This window comes from Pagrus pagrus (assembly GCF_965226575.1).
Source record: "Pagrus pagrus genome assembly, chromosome: 5".
NCBI classification, from domain to species: Eukaryota; Metazoa; Chordata; class Actinopteri; order Spariformes; family Sparidae; genus Pagrus; species Pagrus pagrus.
The window spans coordinates 241,137-257,824 of record NC_140189.1 but is presented as its reverse complement, the minus strand read 5'-3'; the positions used below and the strand labels follow the sequence as shown (position 1 = coordinate 257,824).

Sequence of the window (16,688 nt, the reverse complement as noted above, 5' to 3'; positions counted from 1 at the left end):
CTTTTTGTCAGGAGGGTCCACAGATGCTGTGTGCAAAGTTTTGTGCAAATTGGTGAAATTGCCTGGGAGGAGTTCGAAAAAGTAGGTTTGCGACATTTTGCGAGCTAGTGAAAAAAAACGGTAGGCGGATATGGGCGTGGCCTATACCCAGAGATCCAGGAGGATTCACTGAACGCGTGGATATAAGGTTTTTGAATGTGCGACAAAGTATGTGGGAGTTATTAGGCAAAACGCACTTTCGTTGATAATAGCGCCACCTAGTGGTGAAAATTCACAACGACAACAGATTATAAAATTTTTCGCCAGGTCTGATCTATATTCCAAGTTTGGTGAGTTTTGGGGTATGTTCAGGCAGTGAAAAATGTGATCATTTTGGCAGAAGAAAAATAACAAATAACAAAAAAATAATCATTACAATTACAATAGGGTCCTCGCAGGTTCACTGCTCGGGCCCTAATAATAATAAATGGCGCTGGGCGTGGATAGAGGAGGTGGGTAGTGATGGCAAGCCCTTTGGGAGCTGGTGCCAAAAGCTCCGGGAACCAGGGGCATGTTTTTGCACGTTGTGCGCAAGGCGGCTGATCTATGGAACCAGCGGCAAAAAAGTTCTCTCACGGCACGAGTCAGACCCAAGGCATAAATCAGCTGTCCGTGCCATTCAACACACCTCACATTTGCCGGGGGCAACAGCCACGGCCGACATTCCGCCCTCAAAGACTGATCGTGTGGCTGATTTAAAAATTTCCGTCTGCTCCATCATTGCTGAGCACGACCTGTCATTTAACATCTCTCGACCCCTCGTCAGTTTGTCAAAGAAATTAGCGGAGGATAAAGTCGCCCTCATACACCTGTCCCTTTCGAGGCAGCATGCTAGCTATTTTATTACACATGGCATCTTGTCAGAGTTTAAAAAAACTCTATCCGAGAAGCTAAAAAATGGTATGTTTTCACTCGACATCGATGAAGCCACGGACAAAAGTATGGATAGGATTATGAACATACTGGTCTGATTATTTATTGTTATTAGGGCCCGAGCAGGGAACCTGCAAGGACCCTATTGTTTTTCGAATGATTATTATTATTATTTATTTTTAGTTATTTTTCTTCTGCCCAAATGATCGCATTTTTCACTGCCTTAACATACCCCAAAACTCACCAAACTTGGAATATACGTCACACCTGGCGAAAAATTTAATAATCTATTGTCGTTGTGAAATTTCACCACTAGGTGGCACTATAATCAAGGAAAGTGCATTTCGCCTAATAACTCCCAGATACTGTGTTGCACATTCAAAAACCTTGCTGAATCTGCTGATATAGGCCACGCCCATATCCGCCTACCGTTTTTTTTCGCTAGCTCGCGAAATGTCGCAAACCTACTTTTTCGAACTCCTCCCAGGCAGTTCGACCGATTTGCACGAAACTTTGCACACAGCATCTGTGGACCCTCCTGACAAAAAGTTATTAAAAGAATTTTGATATTCCAAAGAATACTCAAGTTATTGAATAACAATTTCCTGCAGATTTCGGTCAAAACAGGAAGTGTTGCATATCTCCACATTGGTGTGTCCGAATGACATGAAATTCAGGATAATACTTCCCCATGAGCCCCTAAGGCTCTGTGCCAAATTTTGGCCGACCACCACTAGGTGGCGCTCTTTAAATTGAAGTAATTTATATCTCCACATCCGTTTGTCTGATTGATATGAAACTTGGTACACTTATTGCAAATGCCCTCCTGAGGATGGCTGACGAAGGTCTTACCGATCCGACACTTGGTGGCGCTCTGGCGGCAGTTTCATTTTGTTTTGTGGCACTGTGCCCACATCATAATACTTATGGATATGAAATTCATAGGGGTGGTATAGACTGGTGCCTGTAACTCACACACCAAAAATGACCAACAAGTGGCGCTATTTTCAACACAAAGCCGTTTTTGCCTAATAACTCCCACATAATATGGACCACATTGTTAAACCATATATCTACCTGTTCCCTGCATTCATCTGAATTGTGTGAATTAGGCCACGCCCACTTCCGACGTACTTTTCCATTTGCACATTCCGGAATGTCACAAACCTACTTTTTCCAACTCCTCCCAGGCAATTTCTCCAATTTGCACAAAACTTTGCACACAGCATCTGTGGACCCTCCTGACAAAAACTTATTAAAAGATTTATGATAGTCCAAATAACGGCCAAAATATGAAACAACAACTTCCTGCACATTGTGCTAACACAGACAATCTTCCATATCTTGATGAAATACAGTCCCATTCACACTAAATTTTTTTTATTGTGCTCCATGGCCCGATGACGGTTTGTGAAAAATTTGGTGCAAAGCGGCCAATAGGGGGCACTTTTATTGCTAAATGATGAAATAACAGCTTGACTGCCTTCACTTTTGATTCCTCAACGGAAGTTGTTGCATGAGCAAGCCCCGACAGCAGCATGCCCCGACAGCAGCATGGAGCGACAGCAGCACGCCCGACGCGCGTGGACTGCGAGGGCCCGTTCATCGCTGCTTGCAGCTTTAATTATTAATGGAATTGAATGGCTGTTTTCTGTATTTAAAATAAATGGTGCATATTTTGCACTTATGTTTAAAAAAGTTAATAAGTGTCCTTGTTCATGCCCTTAAGTCAGTGGTTAGGCTACTAATCAAATCTTTTTCTACTTGCCTACTATTGCCACCTACTGACCTTTTTTTGTATTGCTTTAGTATAATCTATAGTCAGAGTATCCTTAAAGCAATGTGACAATATGGCAGATAAGTGGCAAGATAGTTAAAAGGGTTATTTTCAAATAATGTTATATATGTTATGTGTTAAAATGGTGCTGCATACATAGCACCCTCCCCACCTCCGGGGCACCGAAAAAGTTCAGGCTTAGGATTTTTTTCCACTATCAGCCCTGTATATCTCTCCGACGTGACCTGTCATCTTAAGACAGCCCAACTAGGACAAAAAAATCAATAGCCCCTATTAAATAGAAAATGCGCCACATTTGCAGCCAGGTAAAGGCTGCAATCTTCCGCCTTGAGTATGTGAAACGGAGGTGTAATATTCCTCCTTTGCAAAAAAGCCGCCACTGGGGTAGGCGTAAACATGTGACGTGAAGCACGAAGTTGGCGTGAACAGTGACGTAAAACAACTGCTTTTTCTCCCGGCGAAAGCCACGTCGACTAAGCTCCTCGGCGACCTTTTCGTACAAAATACCATCTTTCACAGTCCCCATGATCTGGTTGTTAATGATTGTCTCGGCTGTGATGGTTAGCATCTCCCCGATCTCAGCGGCTTTCCAGTTGCTCATCTTGACGTCCGCGGATGAAATGATTAACTGACAGCTGTGATCAGCTGTTTCCTGCTTTTAAAACTCCCTGCTGTGGGTCGCACAACAGTGCACACAACATCGACACCTCCGCCCATGTTACGCAATTGCCGGCACATCGACGCCTTGGATTTAAATAGCAATGGAGGCTGCAAAAAGTGTACCCTCCGAGGTGTCATATTGGCGGACCAAAACAGACCCCCAATATGCCGCGCTCTGTCTAAATTGGCGCACCTAGCCGCAAAAAGGACAGCCAAATTGGCGGGTTGCTGTCCAGTATAAAAACGACTATTGGTGCTCTAGCAATGTAGTAACAACATTACGTAATATAGTAACTGATGTAATTAACTAATTTGGAAATCGTATCCCTTGCACTACTTGTTACTGGGAAAATTGATAATTACAGTAGTGAGTTACTAACTAATGCGTTACTTGTTAAGTTGCTTATCTGGCTGGTTAAAGTAAACTATAAATTAAGACCGTGATAAACAGTTCATCCAATCACCTGCCTACTTTTTTTTTTAAATGTGTCTTCCCTTTTCCAAACAATCTCTACTAGCATCTTTCCAGATGGTCCTGTGTAGCAAGCCATCACCAGGTGACCCTTTACCGTCACTTGCACAAAAATGGTAAAAGGTAAAATAAAAGAAATCTCCCTAGCCATTAATCAGTTTTTCATCTACAGTTCATGGACTGTAGATGGACTTACAGTAGAGAAAAATTGCCACACAATTCTTTACTTATTTCAGTAACATAATATATACACCTTTCACAGTATCTGACTGACCACATTATCATATAATGTTAAAAACATCAGCTACAGTATAATTGATGTAAACCTGAGAATATCGTCAAGACGGTGCAGTAGTAAGATGGTGCAGTATTGTTGGTAGTAATGTGGGCTGCACCTGTGATGGGAGAATGCACTGTACATGCACAGGGTTTTAATTTGATTGAATTCCTATTTATGTGATGGAAGATTGTGATGCTGAATGCTCTGAATCAAATGAGCAATATTTTAACAAAAACATGCCATAAGACCTAGCATTATTTTTTTATGTGAGAGCAACAGGGATTGGTACTGAAACCTGGTATTAAACGGCCCTTGGGGCGAAATTTAGAAAGACAAAGTTTAGAAAAACTTCAATAAGCTCTGAAGTTATCGGTTCTGCCAATGGTATTGGTATTGTGCCGGCACAGACGGAAGCCATTTGATTTCTTTCAATACAAGTTGCCAGAGACAGTAACTACAACAACAATATAGTGGAAGGCGACAAAGACATGGTGAGTTTAAGTTGCGGTAGCCGCCTGGCCTCCCTGCCGGGGACGGGCGCTGTTTTTTGGGCAGAAATGTGACGAAGAGTCAACAGCCACTTTCCCACGTATGGATGCAGTATGTTTTTTCCTCATATAAGATGCTGAAGACATGACCTGCTACCACATTACTGTGTAGTGTGGGACAATTCTCTTTTAATTGATTGAAGAAGGATCTGTTTAGTTGTCAGACTGTGATCACCATCAGACCGACACACCCCTGTCCCGTGCTGCCAGCTTTTCCATTCACACAGATGCTGTCTCGCCTCTGCTGTGGCTCTATTACTGCCTTTAGAGGCTGAACAAATCTGTCCCCCTCTCTGCCTCTGTAATTTTCACATAGACGGTGAGGCGGAGTATCGGCGCGTGATTCCCACCTTGAAAAGGGCAGTGTGAATGGCGCTAGAGACACAGACAGAAACCCTGCTCCGAGTGGCAACGCCAGAGAGGGCCAAACGTTCAAAAGTGGGGTTACACTTCACGAGAATCGATGCAGACAATGCTTGTTGTCACAAGAGCAACAAGTCTTTTGCATGCAAGGGCAGAAACACAAGTTATCTTTCAAAACAGCTAGCTAATGTACATCAATACAGACGGAGAAATGCGCGGTTTTCAACAGCCTAGCTCATAGTTCCTCTCCCTTTCCCCATCTACCTAAAGTATGTTATGAGTTAATTACATTTTACAAACATGGGTTGATAGCCGTTAATAACCATTAGTCAGCTGAATGTTTAGCTTTGCAGTCCATGAACTATGTCTGACATGGTGAAAGCATCATCCAAACTGTCCTTCAGATACGCTCACTCATGTCATATATAAGTAGAAACATCTGTAATTATACTTGCTTGCTGCTGCGTTACTACAGTGGGTTACCTGATGACAGGATTTTACTTTATAACCCGTTTGACCACAATGTGCTCAGCAATGGAAGAGTGTTGCTGTCCGTTTTTCGGCTGATTGACAGGAAGCGGATGTATGTTGGGTAATGCTATGTTGATATTACTGCTTCAGCTGATACTTAACTTTAACAGCTTTTCTGTGAACTAAGTTTAATGAACTAAAGATCTGTAACGCTAAGTTACTGTTCTGTACTGTACTTACATATGCCTGTGTAAGTGAAACATAGTCTTACATATCTGTAATATATATGTTAATTAGCTGTGGCAGAACTTAAACCAATGGTGCAGGTGTACGGAACGAGTCCATTACTATAGGTAACTGTATACTTTGGTACCGTCCGTCACTAATGCTAATGTAGGTCCTCAGGGATTTAAGCTGTTATTTTTATGATTATGACGATCTAACCTGTGACAACACATTAGATAAGGTTGTGAGGACTATTGCTGTTGTTAGCTGTTGTTGATTTAGTTGAAATACGGCGAATTGTAATTTTATGGGTTATTGTTCTTCAGACGATGGGGCTAAACTAGCTTATATGTGCTAACGGCAGTTGCCACTTGTTGCCATAGCAACGGTAAACATCACGTACTGTGAATACTGTAGAATGCAGATTCAGGCTACATTGTAAATACAGATAAGCTCCCTTGTATTCAGCACAGTATGCAAGGCTCTTGCTCTCAGTAACCCCATTCACACTGCTGTTTGCATGCGGGGATCCTGCGCCAACTCTCCACATCCGCCTCTGTGTGAAAGTTTCAGATGCGGCGAGGGGTGAAATTTCCCTCCACCTATGATACGCCTTCGGAGGTAGTATCAGAGGCGCATTATTGGCAAACCAAACCAGTGTGAACGGATAAGCCGGCGGCGCGGAGGGAGGGTGTGTCAGTCTGATGGTCTTTACTGTCTGATAACTAAACAGGTCCATCACTCAACAGAAAATAGATAAATGTCCCACAAAGCAACGTTACAGGACCAAACAACAGTACGTAGTAACTGGTCGTGTCTTTGGCAACTTATATGAGGAAAATGATATCGCAGTTATACGTGGAGAAGTGTCTGTCAGCCTGTCGGTCCTACTGACTCGTCGTCACATTTCTGCCCGAAAAACAGCATCTGTCCCCGGCAAAAAACTTTAACTCACCAAGTGTCACCACGACGGTCAGTCCTCCCGACCGAGACTCAGTGAACTCCCCCCCCCCAGAAAACAGCCTCCCTCCCCGCGAGTGAAAGAGTCAGACAACGTCCAGTTTACTGATGGCGATTATGTAATTTAGAGAAAAACGTAACTTTGTCACTTTCCAGGATGTTTGGTGGGTCAGGATCCCAATCACAACACATTATAACAGCATCCATATGACTATAAACAGTCATTTCTGTCCCCGGCCAAAAACTTGGACAAAAAATTACTGCAATGGTCAGCCCTCCTGGCCGGACACTTTCCCCTAGAAAACGGCATCCCTCCCCACGAGTGAGAGAGTCAGACAGCTTCCTGTTTACTGATGGTGATTATGTAATTTAGAGCGAAAAACGTAAAAAACACGTTGAAAAAAACAGATGTCAACATCATGATGTGTACCGTCACGCCTCTTTTGGATCTGCAGCGCCGGAGTGCTATATGAATTGACACACTGGTGCGGCTTCATGCCGGAGCTGCTTGGTTCTGTGTGAACAAGCAAAGGCGGAGAATTGGCGAACCTCCGCTGCGGAGATGATGCATCTTTGTGTGAAAAGGGCAAGAGTAGCCCTCCTGACCAGCCCTCCTGCTGCTGTCTGCTACACACACACAGAATGTGAAGAAATAAAACTTCTAATTTTATTTAACCCCTCTCCCCTACTTACATTTCACAAGCTCACACAATTCTTAGTTTTAGTCTTACTTGTGTCCTATGTCTTTGATTCTTACTCTATTTTTACATATTGTTGAGCAATAAAGGACATTAAAATCTTGAAACCGTTTTGTTGTAAGAAATGGTCTATTTAACTGGAGCAGGAGGAGTGCTATGGTGCGTAATGTAGTGCACGGATCTCAGTCCTCTGATTGGACAGGACAAGTCATAAGAACTAGGATTCTGATTAATAGGGGATGGGGGTGTGGGTGGAACATATTAATAACATAATCTGCAATGGACTCGAGCACCAGAAACATGCAGTGTGTCTTCCCCTTAAGAGAGACGATGCACGCGTTTATGCAAGAGAAAAAGTTTAACTTCACTGATTACTGAAATCTCCCGACTCCTGAGCTTCATCACTGCTATTTCATCTGGCGAGTATCTGTACTCTGTACTGTCCTGTTTGTTTGCTACAATTGTGAACCTGCCTATGAAGGCACATCTTACTAGCAGTTAACCACTGCGACATTGACTTGAGATCAAGGGCCCATCTTATTACTGCAAACGCTTTCTGCTGCTCTGAGATGCGCCAGCAAAGCACCTGATTTCACCTAATTTTAAGACCGCTGGTGTAAAACTATCATCGACACTTGCACCACACTGTGCGCCACCTCAGCCAGCAAAAGATGGGCCCTGATGGTGGAGGATGGCTGCAGGCTATGTTATTAATATGTTCCTCATCAAATATGAATTATTTGATTTAATTATTTTTAAAAGAGGGCAAAATCCGTGCAAACGGATTGTGAATCCGAGAGCACGGTTTACAAATCTGTTTGCATGCATTTCTACATCCATCTTTTTTTCCTACCATGTGACCCTAGCGGGGCTCCGTAGATACGGACTAAATCAATGAGGAAATAAAACGGCATGTCTTGTAGAGGGAGGAGAGGGAATCTCAGGGCCCTGACTGTAGTCTGGACTGCTCACATGTGCCACATCGGAGAAATTATTTTATCCAGCTTGCATTAGCTGCAGTGCACACCAACAATCGCAAGAAGAGTACAGTTAAGGTACCGGATCGGTAAGCAGTATCAGTAAGAGTTGTAGTAACATTAAAATGTTATCTTAGAGAGCAGGCAAGAAGAGCAGTGGAACAGAAAGATGCATTGTCTGTGTGATTTGAAGATTTTGAGGGCCAAGAGTGCCTTCATGAATGTCAGACTTTCCCCCATGACAGGTCAGGTGTATGCTATCATTAAAGTCAATGGGGGAAATACACCAAATACCAACATATTCACTAATGATCTCTGACTCTCCGACCCTACTGTGTGTCGGTGTGACATTGGGGTAAGATTTGAAGGAGCTCTAGGTTATCCTGCTGCAGTTTTAATCCTTCTCTGCAAAGATACAAACCAGAAGGTCTAATGGCACGCCCAGACTTGAATATTCCTACCACGATGTTTAGCTGTGGCTTTGAAACATTGTAGTATCATTCTCTCTCCTGTTGGTCCCCTAACATACACCCTCTTATTACCGCCATAAGTCTCTAACTTGGATTCATCAGTAAATAGGACTTTCCGGTCTTCCACTGTGAAATTCTTGTATTTGTAGCCCACCTCAAGAGGTTCGCCTTGTTTCGATCCTAAGAAGTGGTTTAGAAACTGCTACTCATCCTTTTGAGACCACTGTAAGACAGACTTCTTTTGACAGTGCTTTTGCTGATTGGAGCTTTGCGTTCTTTATTTAGCAAATTCTGTATTTGTGATGAATTTGCTTTTGTTAAGCAGCAGGATAATGAGCCCAAACACACTAAAGCTTTGCAAGAACTACTTAAAGATCAAAGACCTGACATTGACTTTACTCCAAGCGAGGTTAAATGCATGCTGTCATTAAAGTGGGGGGAAGTACCAAATACAAAGATATAGAATAGAATAAGATATATCGAATATTTTTAGAATCGAGTATTCTACTGATTATCCCATAGATTAATCGAGTAATCTAATAAGAAATAATTTTGCATTATTAAACAACAATACCAAATAATGCATAACGAAAATGACAGGCCTGTTAAATAGACCAAGCAATTGGCTTTTATTCCTAAAAAAAACATACAGGTATTTATTCCAACTATTCCTAACACCGGGAGTAACACGTCCTGACATACAGCGAGCGAGCGAACCAGCGACGAAAACTCCTGATATGCAGCGTGAGGATTTTGTCGCGAGTATATTCTATTGGTCAGAATCCAAACCAATCTAATTATCGAGCGACGTAAACAAACTTCTGGCGTTATTTTTATAATATTATATATATATATTTTATATTATGGGACAGGGAACCATGGGGAAAATTATAGCTAGCATAGCAAATGGATTTATAAAAGTTTACAGTACTTACTTGAAACGCCCAGCTCTCGGGCAATTGCCGACCGTGCGGCCTCCTTCTGATTCAAATCCTTGTGGTGGGGGTGTCTGGGTTCATAAATCATAGGATATTGCTGAACTATTAAAATTAATTTCTCCTCGTCCATGCTTGCCAGTCGGTTGTTCTCCTCTCTCTGCTAACTAGCTTGTCAACAGGAAGCAGCGTGTACTTTTCAACCAATAAGAAGTGTTTAGGGGCGGGACACCGCTGCATAATGTCGTCCAGATAGAGACAGAGTGAGCGATTGTTTTTTTTGATTGTTTTTTTCAGGGTTGAGCGACATCGCTGGACGGAGCGATATCGCTCGCGGCACGTCAGGACAGGCTGATTGAAAAGTACATATTCTAATCACTTTTCCTCGCTCGCTCGCGTCGCTGTCACGTCGCTGTATGTCAGGACGGGGTGTAAGGGTGTGTGTTTGCTTGTGTGTGCACGCACGCGTGCATGAGGGAGAGTGAGAGAGACGAGCCGTGTGTGTGTGTGAAAAGGAGTTATTTGGTGTAGGCTATTACTCTCTTGCAATTTAACACAAATTAGTTTCCACATCTTAACATGATATCTAGTCATTGCGACATCAGGCTACAGCCTCTACAAATACCATGCGCTCTAACTAGCGATGGTAGGCTACGTTGACTTAGCTAACATCAATGTTTACGTTAGCTTGTGTCGGCGACACTTGGCGAGCTGGTGTTAACAACTGGATGCTTTCGGTTCAGATGTTGAATCATTGTTGACGTGCTGTTGTGGTACGCCAGTTCTGCATTGCAGTAGACACATTGCACTTTATTATCTTCTTTTTTTAAGTGTGAATGATCCCAAACTTTGGACCTTCTCTGTCTGTTACGGACGGTTTCTTGCCTCTCCGCCATCGCGCCAACTCAATTCTGAACGTAGTGGTGTGTGTCCGCAATAACAGTCCATGTGGGAAAAATTATTCCTGAGCTAAGCAGGCCACATGACGCGGGTGATAGGAATTAAATGAAGCCTCGAGGCAGAGAATTTGCTCCGATCATTTTTTGTAATCGTTTCAGCTCTAGATTCAACTTTTTGCTCTTATTGTTAAGCTAATGTAATCATGTGTTATGAAATTACATTTGAAAGAAAGGAATGACCTTCTGACTCAACTGTATGTAAATGCACACACATACATAGTACGCTCCCTCCCTCTCTTCGACAGGATCACTATGGAAAGCCCAGTTACTCTACAATTATCTAGTTTATCAGTTAAGTGTTAGGGTGCACTCATACATGGCCCACTCGTACTTTGCCAAAGCACGATTGTCCCCCGCTGGTCTGCAATCTCATTGCTCTGGCCCAAACTGGGCCTGATCACGGCAATCTCTTGTACATACGATTATACGTCATGTCCCGTTGTGTGCTTGTGCATGTGCATGAGCAACCGTACCGTGCCGAAGCACACCTCTTCTAACCCAGGGCCAAGAAACCACTTGGGCAAGGTACGGGGCTCTCACACTAATAAAAAAAAAATGGACTTTGGGGTCAAACATGCTTGGACACGATACGGATTGCCCTTAGAACTACACTGCAGACAAGGGTCTCTACTAATTAACAGTTGCAGCAGATTCACCTGAACGGGTCCAATGCAGGCTGGTCTGCATTATATAGCTTTCTTCCTCCTTTATAAACTATGATAATCTTGGTAATAGGTTGGGTATCCCGCCTTGTCCAGGTGTCGTCTCACTCCGTCTTCGACTCCTGCCACAGACTGCCATGGCAAATGATACCAGAGGAAACGGTACAGATTAGACATCCTAGGACCAGGGAGAAGTGGAACGGTTATCTCTGCCAAAGATGTCAGGTCTGGGCTAGGCCTTACTAGCCTGGGGGCAGGTTGAGTAGGCACTGCAACATTTATTTTCAAAAGCCTTGTTCAAAGTTAAGAGAACTGTGCTTTGAGATTGTCATACGTCGAGATTTCTATCATTATTATGCAAGGAATGTGGGAGCAGTACAGGGTGCGGTCTCACAAATGTTTTGTCATGCTTTTCAGATTTTCTGGCGCATGTGCAACGGAAAAAGGAAGCAAAAATAAGTACAATATATGAGGAAGGAGGAGTCTCTAGGCTGCAACCATGTTACAGGCACCATCAGTACTCAGTGTGGTTACCTTTCCTTTGATTTTCCATTCTTTTATGATGTCCAGAAAATTATCAGCACATGCCTCGGCATAGTGACCCTCTTTTTCTCTTTTCATCACAGTACAGATTGCAGGTTCCATTCTTTATCAGTGATGTGCCACCTTGTTTAGGGTAAATCACAGTAAACCAAAACATCAATATTCCAGGGCACCCCAGGATACTAGGATGACACTATTTTACTACTACGATATTAACAAATTACGTTAAAAACAACAAAGGTTCACATTATCAAATACAAATGCACTTCAGAAAATAATGTGCCAGAGCAGCTATAATTCTAGATACATACTGTAATTAGGAAATACTACATTTCCATTTCCATAAGGTAATGGATACAAAAAATTAAGTGTTAAACCTGGCTATTATATACATATCAAACTAGTGAAAAAAAAAGTACAAGAACGAAGGTACTGTACAAAATGCATTTTGATACATTACAAATGTCAGAGGAGGTGACTATTATTTACAGAATACACAACAGGGTTTTGAAATGGGTTGTTCCCGGAAGGGTTTCAGTGGCTCAACTTAATTACGTACAGTGCCACCAGTTGCCACAGAGAAACGTTATCTGTTAGACACAAATGACAAAAATGGAATGGAATGTGGTTCCAGGGAGTTGAGAGTATATGATTCTCTTTTCAATCAATGTTTAATGATTTTGCTACCCCTAGAGTTAAGAGTGATTGTTTGTTCACACTGAACCAAGCAGCGCCAGCGTAAAGCCGCACCAGTGTGTCATGTGTGCTGCAGAACCAAAAGAGGTGTGACGGTACCCATCATGACGTTGAGATCTGTGTGTGTTTTTTCCCAATTCTTTCCTCCGGTTTCCACCTGTTAATCTAAACATGTATCTGCCAACTGTTTGTAATCATATGGACGCAGTTTCGTTTATTGCTCTAAATTACATAATCACCACCAGTGAATAGAGGACCCTGTCTGACTCTCTCACTTGCGAGGAGGGATGCTGTTTTCTGGGGGGAAAGTTCACTGTAGTCTCGGTCAGGAGGGCTGACTGTCGCAGTGATTTTTTTCAATACAATTTTCCAGAGACAGTAACTACAACAACACAATAGTGGAAGGTGACAAACATATGGTGAGTTAAAGTTTTTGCTCTAAATCGCATCACATAATCACCGCCATTCAACTGCAGGAGCCACCTGGCTCTGCTGCCGGGGAGAGACACTGTTTTTGGGGCAAAATTGTGATGAAGAGTTGGTAGGACAGACGGGATGATGCTTTTCCACGTACAACCGCAGTATTTTTTCCTCATAAGTAGCCAAAAACAGTTCCACATTACTGTTGTTTGGTCCTGTAACGTTGCTTTGTGGGGCATTTCTCTTTTATTTGATGAGTGAAGGATCAGCTTAGCTGTCAGACTGAACACCATCAGACCGACACACCCCTGATCGACGCCTCCAGCTTTTCCATTCACACAGACGCTGGCTCACCTCTGCTGCAGCTCTGATACTACATTCGTGGCAAATGAGAGCCGCAGGGAAACTGTCCCCCCTCGCATCTGTAACTTTCACACAGACGGTGATGCAGAGAATTGGCGCATGATTCACGCACTGAAAGGGCAGTGTGAATGGAGCTAGTGTTAGTCTGTGCCTCGTGCATACTAACCTCTACATACATCAGACAAGAAGCCATCTTAACAATTATCTAGAATCTTTTATCTCAAACCAAGATTTTCTCAGTAGCATGATTATGTCCATTGTGCTTACTTTAACACTGAGATTAGCCACCTTGATTATTGCTAATCACTTTATTTGTTGGCAGCATCCCAAAAAGTGTCATTTTACGTTGAATTTTAACTTGGCTGAGTGTTCTTCGTTATTGTCTTTGCAGCCAACATTGTGATGTGGAAAACAGTAAATCGTTCATATGTCTGGCTTGAAGTTTTTTCATCTTGATGTCTTGATATCTTAGGAAATTAAAGAAAATGTTTGAAGGTGCCTTATGCAACTGGATAGTGTTGTAGCTATGGAGAGTGAATATTGGCTGGTGGAAGAAATTGATTTTAAACTGGGATACTAAACAGCCTTAAAAAAAAATTCTTGGGTATGACCTGTCATGATTTTCTCCCGCACCCAAGGAGACCATTCGTTTTCTCTAATGTACATTCTTCTCTTTCAGTTGTTTCCTGTTTGTAACTGCTCAAATCCGCTAAGCTAGGGGTGTGGCTTTTCAGCTAGTGTCTGCTATCACTGTCTGTGGGTTTCTGAACACTGAGGTAATTATGCTGCCTGTATTTCTCTGTGTGTGTCTGTAGGTTTCTGAGTGGTCTCTGCCTAGAGCGGAGCTGCAGAAGCGTTGGTGACCAGGACCAACAAGTCTCTCTTCCTGGACAACAGAAACGACGAACAGAAAGTCTGTGTCTCTCCTTCCATAATAACTATCTATGTAATGGAAATGTATAGATTTACACACTGTGCTGTGTTATCTATATATTCATAATGTATATATAATAAAACTCTGCACTCCGAAAGAAAAGAAGAGTGAAAAAGAAGGTTTTTTGGATGTGGAGGCTTTAGCCCCCTGCCCCACCCCAAACACGCATACACCCCTCCCCTCATCCATCCCCGTCTCTGTCCACCTTTCAATGTTGACTTTTTGTAAGATTTCTTTGGAAACTGAAGTTAAGAAGATTGTCAGCTGATCCCCTGTTTTCTCTTGCAGTGGAAACATCTCAAAGCATCTCTTCCTGTCTTCACTCCTTCATTATTTCACTCCCTCACTCCTTTTACCACGCAAATGTTAAAACATATAAACCTGAACTCTTTTCTCCTTTTTTTTTGTTTCTGAAATAATTGAATGATGCAACCCTGGATGTTATTTACTAAAAAATCAAAAATGTTGGATTGTTTTTTTGTTTTCCTATGGTGATTAGGAGTTTGCCTGTTGACAATATAAGCAGCTCATGGCAACAGTCAATGATAGAATGATACTCTGGCTCTCTCCCTCTGTCTTTAGAGCTCTGAATCATTATTATTATTATTATTATTATTATTATTATTATTAAATCTGTTGTAAAACCTATGGTCTTCTCCAAAAATACCAATAAAAACATGACATAACCTCAATGCACAAGTCATTATCAACCACTTGCACAATGAAAACTTTCTCAGAAGAAAAATGTTAAGCACTAATTGTGTATGGCTGGGTTAAAACAGACCTATGTCTGAACATGTCCAGCTGATCAATCTTTCAGGTTATACACATGGAATTTTTAACAATATAAGCCCCCCATTCTCCACACCATGATCATTTTTATGAAGTGCAAACTTAAATTTCAGTTTTTCAGCTATCTTCTCCTTATTCCATTGTTGATGTTTGTTTTATGCCTGTTGTCCCAACATTACTTACATATTTTTATTAACTGTGTTGTAGCCAAAGTGGGCCAGTTATCCAGCTATAGAGGGGCTAATCTATGTATGTCCTTTACATATTTGGACACCTTACATTCAATCTACTTCACTCTTGGCGGTCTTGGCCCAAGAAAGTGCAGTGTTGAATTTGGACACTTGACCCATTCAGTGTTAATAAAATTTGAATAAACAAATGACCAGCACTTTGTACAGAAGTGGGGCTTCCAGGCTCGACGCAAGTTAGTTTGATTAACACACGGTAGAGAAGAGACAATGGCCTTGGCCATTCATGAGTCAGAGAGGAAAAAAGTTAAATGGTGTGCTTTTAAAAAGGGATAAGTAGAGAGACCTGTTGTCTTGTACTAGATCGTCAGCATGCCCCCAGGTTGGAGAAGCGGCTGGAGTACCAGTGTAGTAGGCTAAGCAATCAATCTACTGTGGCTTGAAGCAGAAGCAAAACACATTAAGCCACCTAAATGAAGGGCCTTCTATAAGTAACAATATCATCTTAAGCGTACACTCCACACCAATCAGCCACAGCAGAAAAAACACTGACAACTGAAGGAAATGACATCTCGTTACAATTCTGCTGGGAAATCTTGGGTCCTGGCATTTGTGAGACTGCCACTTGATACACACCACACAGCCAAACACTGTTGCAAATCAAGAACATCCAGCGGCCTCCACCAATGGGACAGTGCATTCTGCCACACTACAAATACTGCACAGGAGTGGCCTTAGGAACCTGACAGAGCTTAAGGCATCGACCTGGCCTCCACATTTCCAATATCCCAATGTAAACAAGCATCTGACCTGCCAGAACAAGTCCAAACCATGGAGGCCCCACCTCAAAGAATCTGCTGCCAACACCAGACATCACAGGACAACCCCAGACGTCACAGCCAGGTCTCCACTGGGTGGGCCTCCTCACATATATTTCACATTTGGTCAGATATTGAATTGGTAAGATCAGTCCTTGGGGCTCACCTTGAAACTGGGGGGATTGCAGAGATCCTCTGTGCTGCCTGGTTAAAGATGCATCAACGTTTTTCCAAAGAAAATGGTGAAAACAAGGCAAAATCTTCACATTAACTATATACATAGCAAAAATATTAAGCTTGTCTGAGCATTTGAGTTATGCAGTGAAAAGTAAATGGGTCATTCCTTGCCAACTCAACTGGGGTCTCCCAGTCCATGTCATGGATTTTCTGCTATTTGTACTCCAAATACTTTATAAGTTATGACATTTTTAAGTTTGCCCCGCTGAACTAAATTTCTGCATTTTTGTGATTCTCTGTGTATTCTCAGCCTCACCAGTCACTTATTTTTCACTGGATTGGGTTGAAATTTAACATCCAAGAGACC

At 42.4% G+C, this 16,688-nt stretch overlaps 1 protein-coding gene across 5 annotated transcripts in view; it reads left to right on the top strand.

Annotated features, from left to right (window-relative positions):
- csnk1a1 (casein kinase 1, alpha 1) overlaps positions 1-15,038 on the top strand; it is a gene marked incomplete at its 3' end in the record, with an annotated part of 81,514 nt that extends 66,476 nt beyond the window's left edge. For all 5 annotated transcript variants that reach the window (XM_084353047.1, XM_084353046.1, XM_084353045.1 and 2 more), the window contains one exon: positions 14,228-15,038. In XM_084353047.1, coding sequence (XP_084209173.1) covers positions 14,228-14,235 — 8 coding nt within the window. The remainder of the gene's footprint in view (positions 1-14,227) is intronic.
- Positions 15,039-16,688: the final 1,650 nt, after the last annotated feature.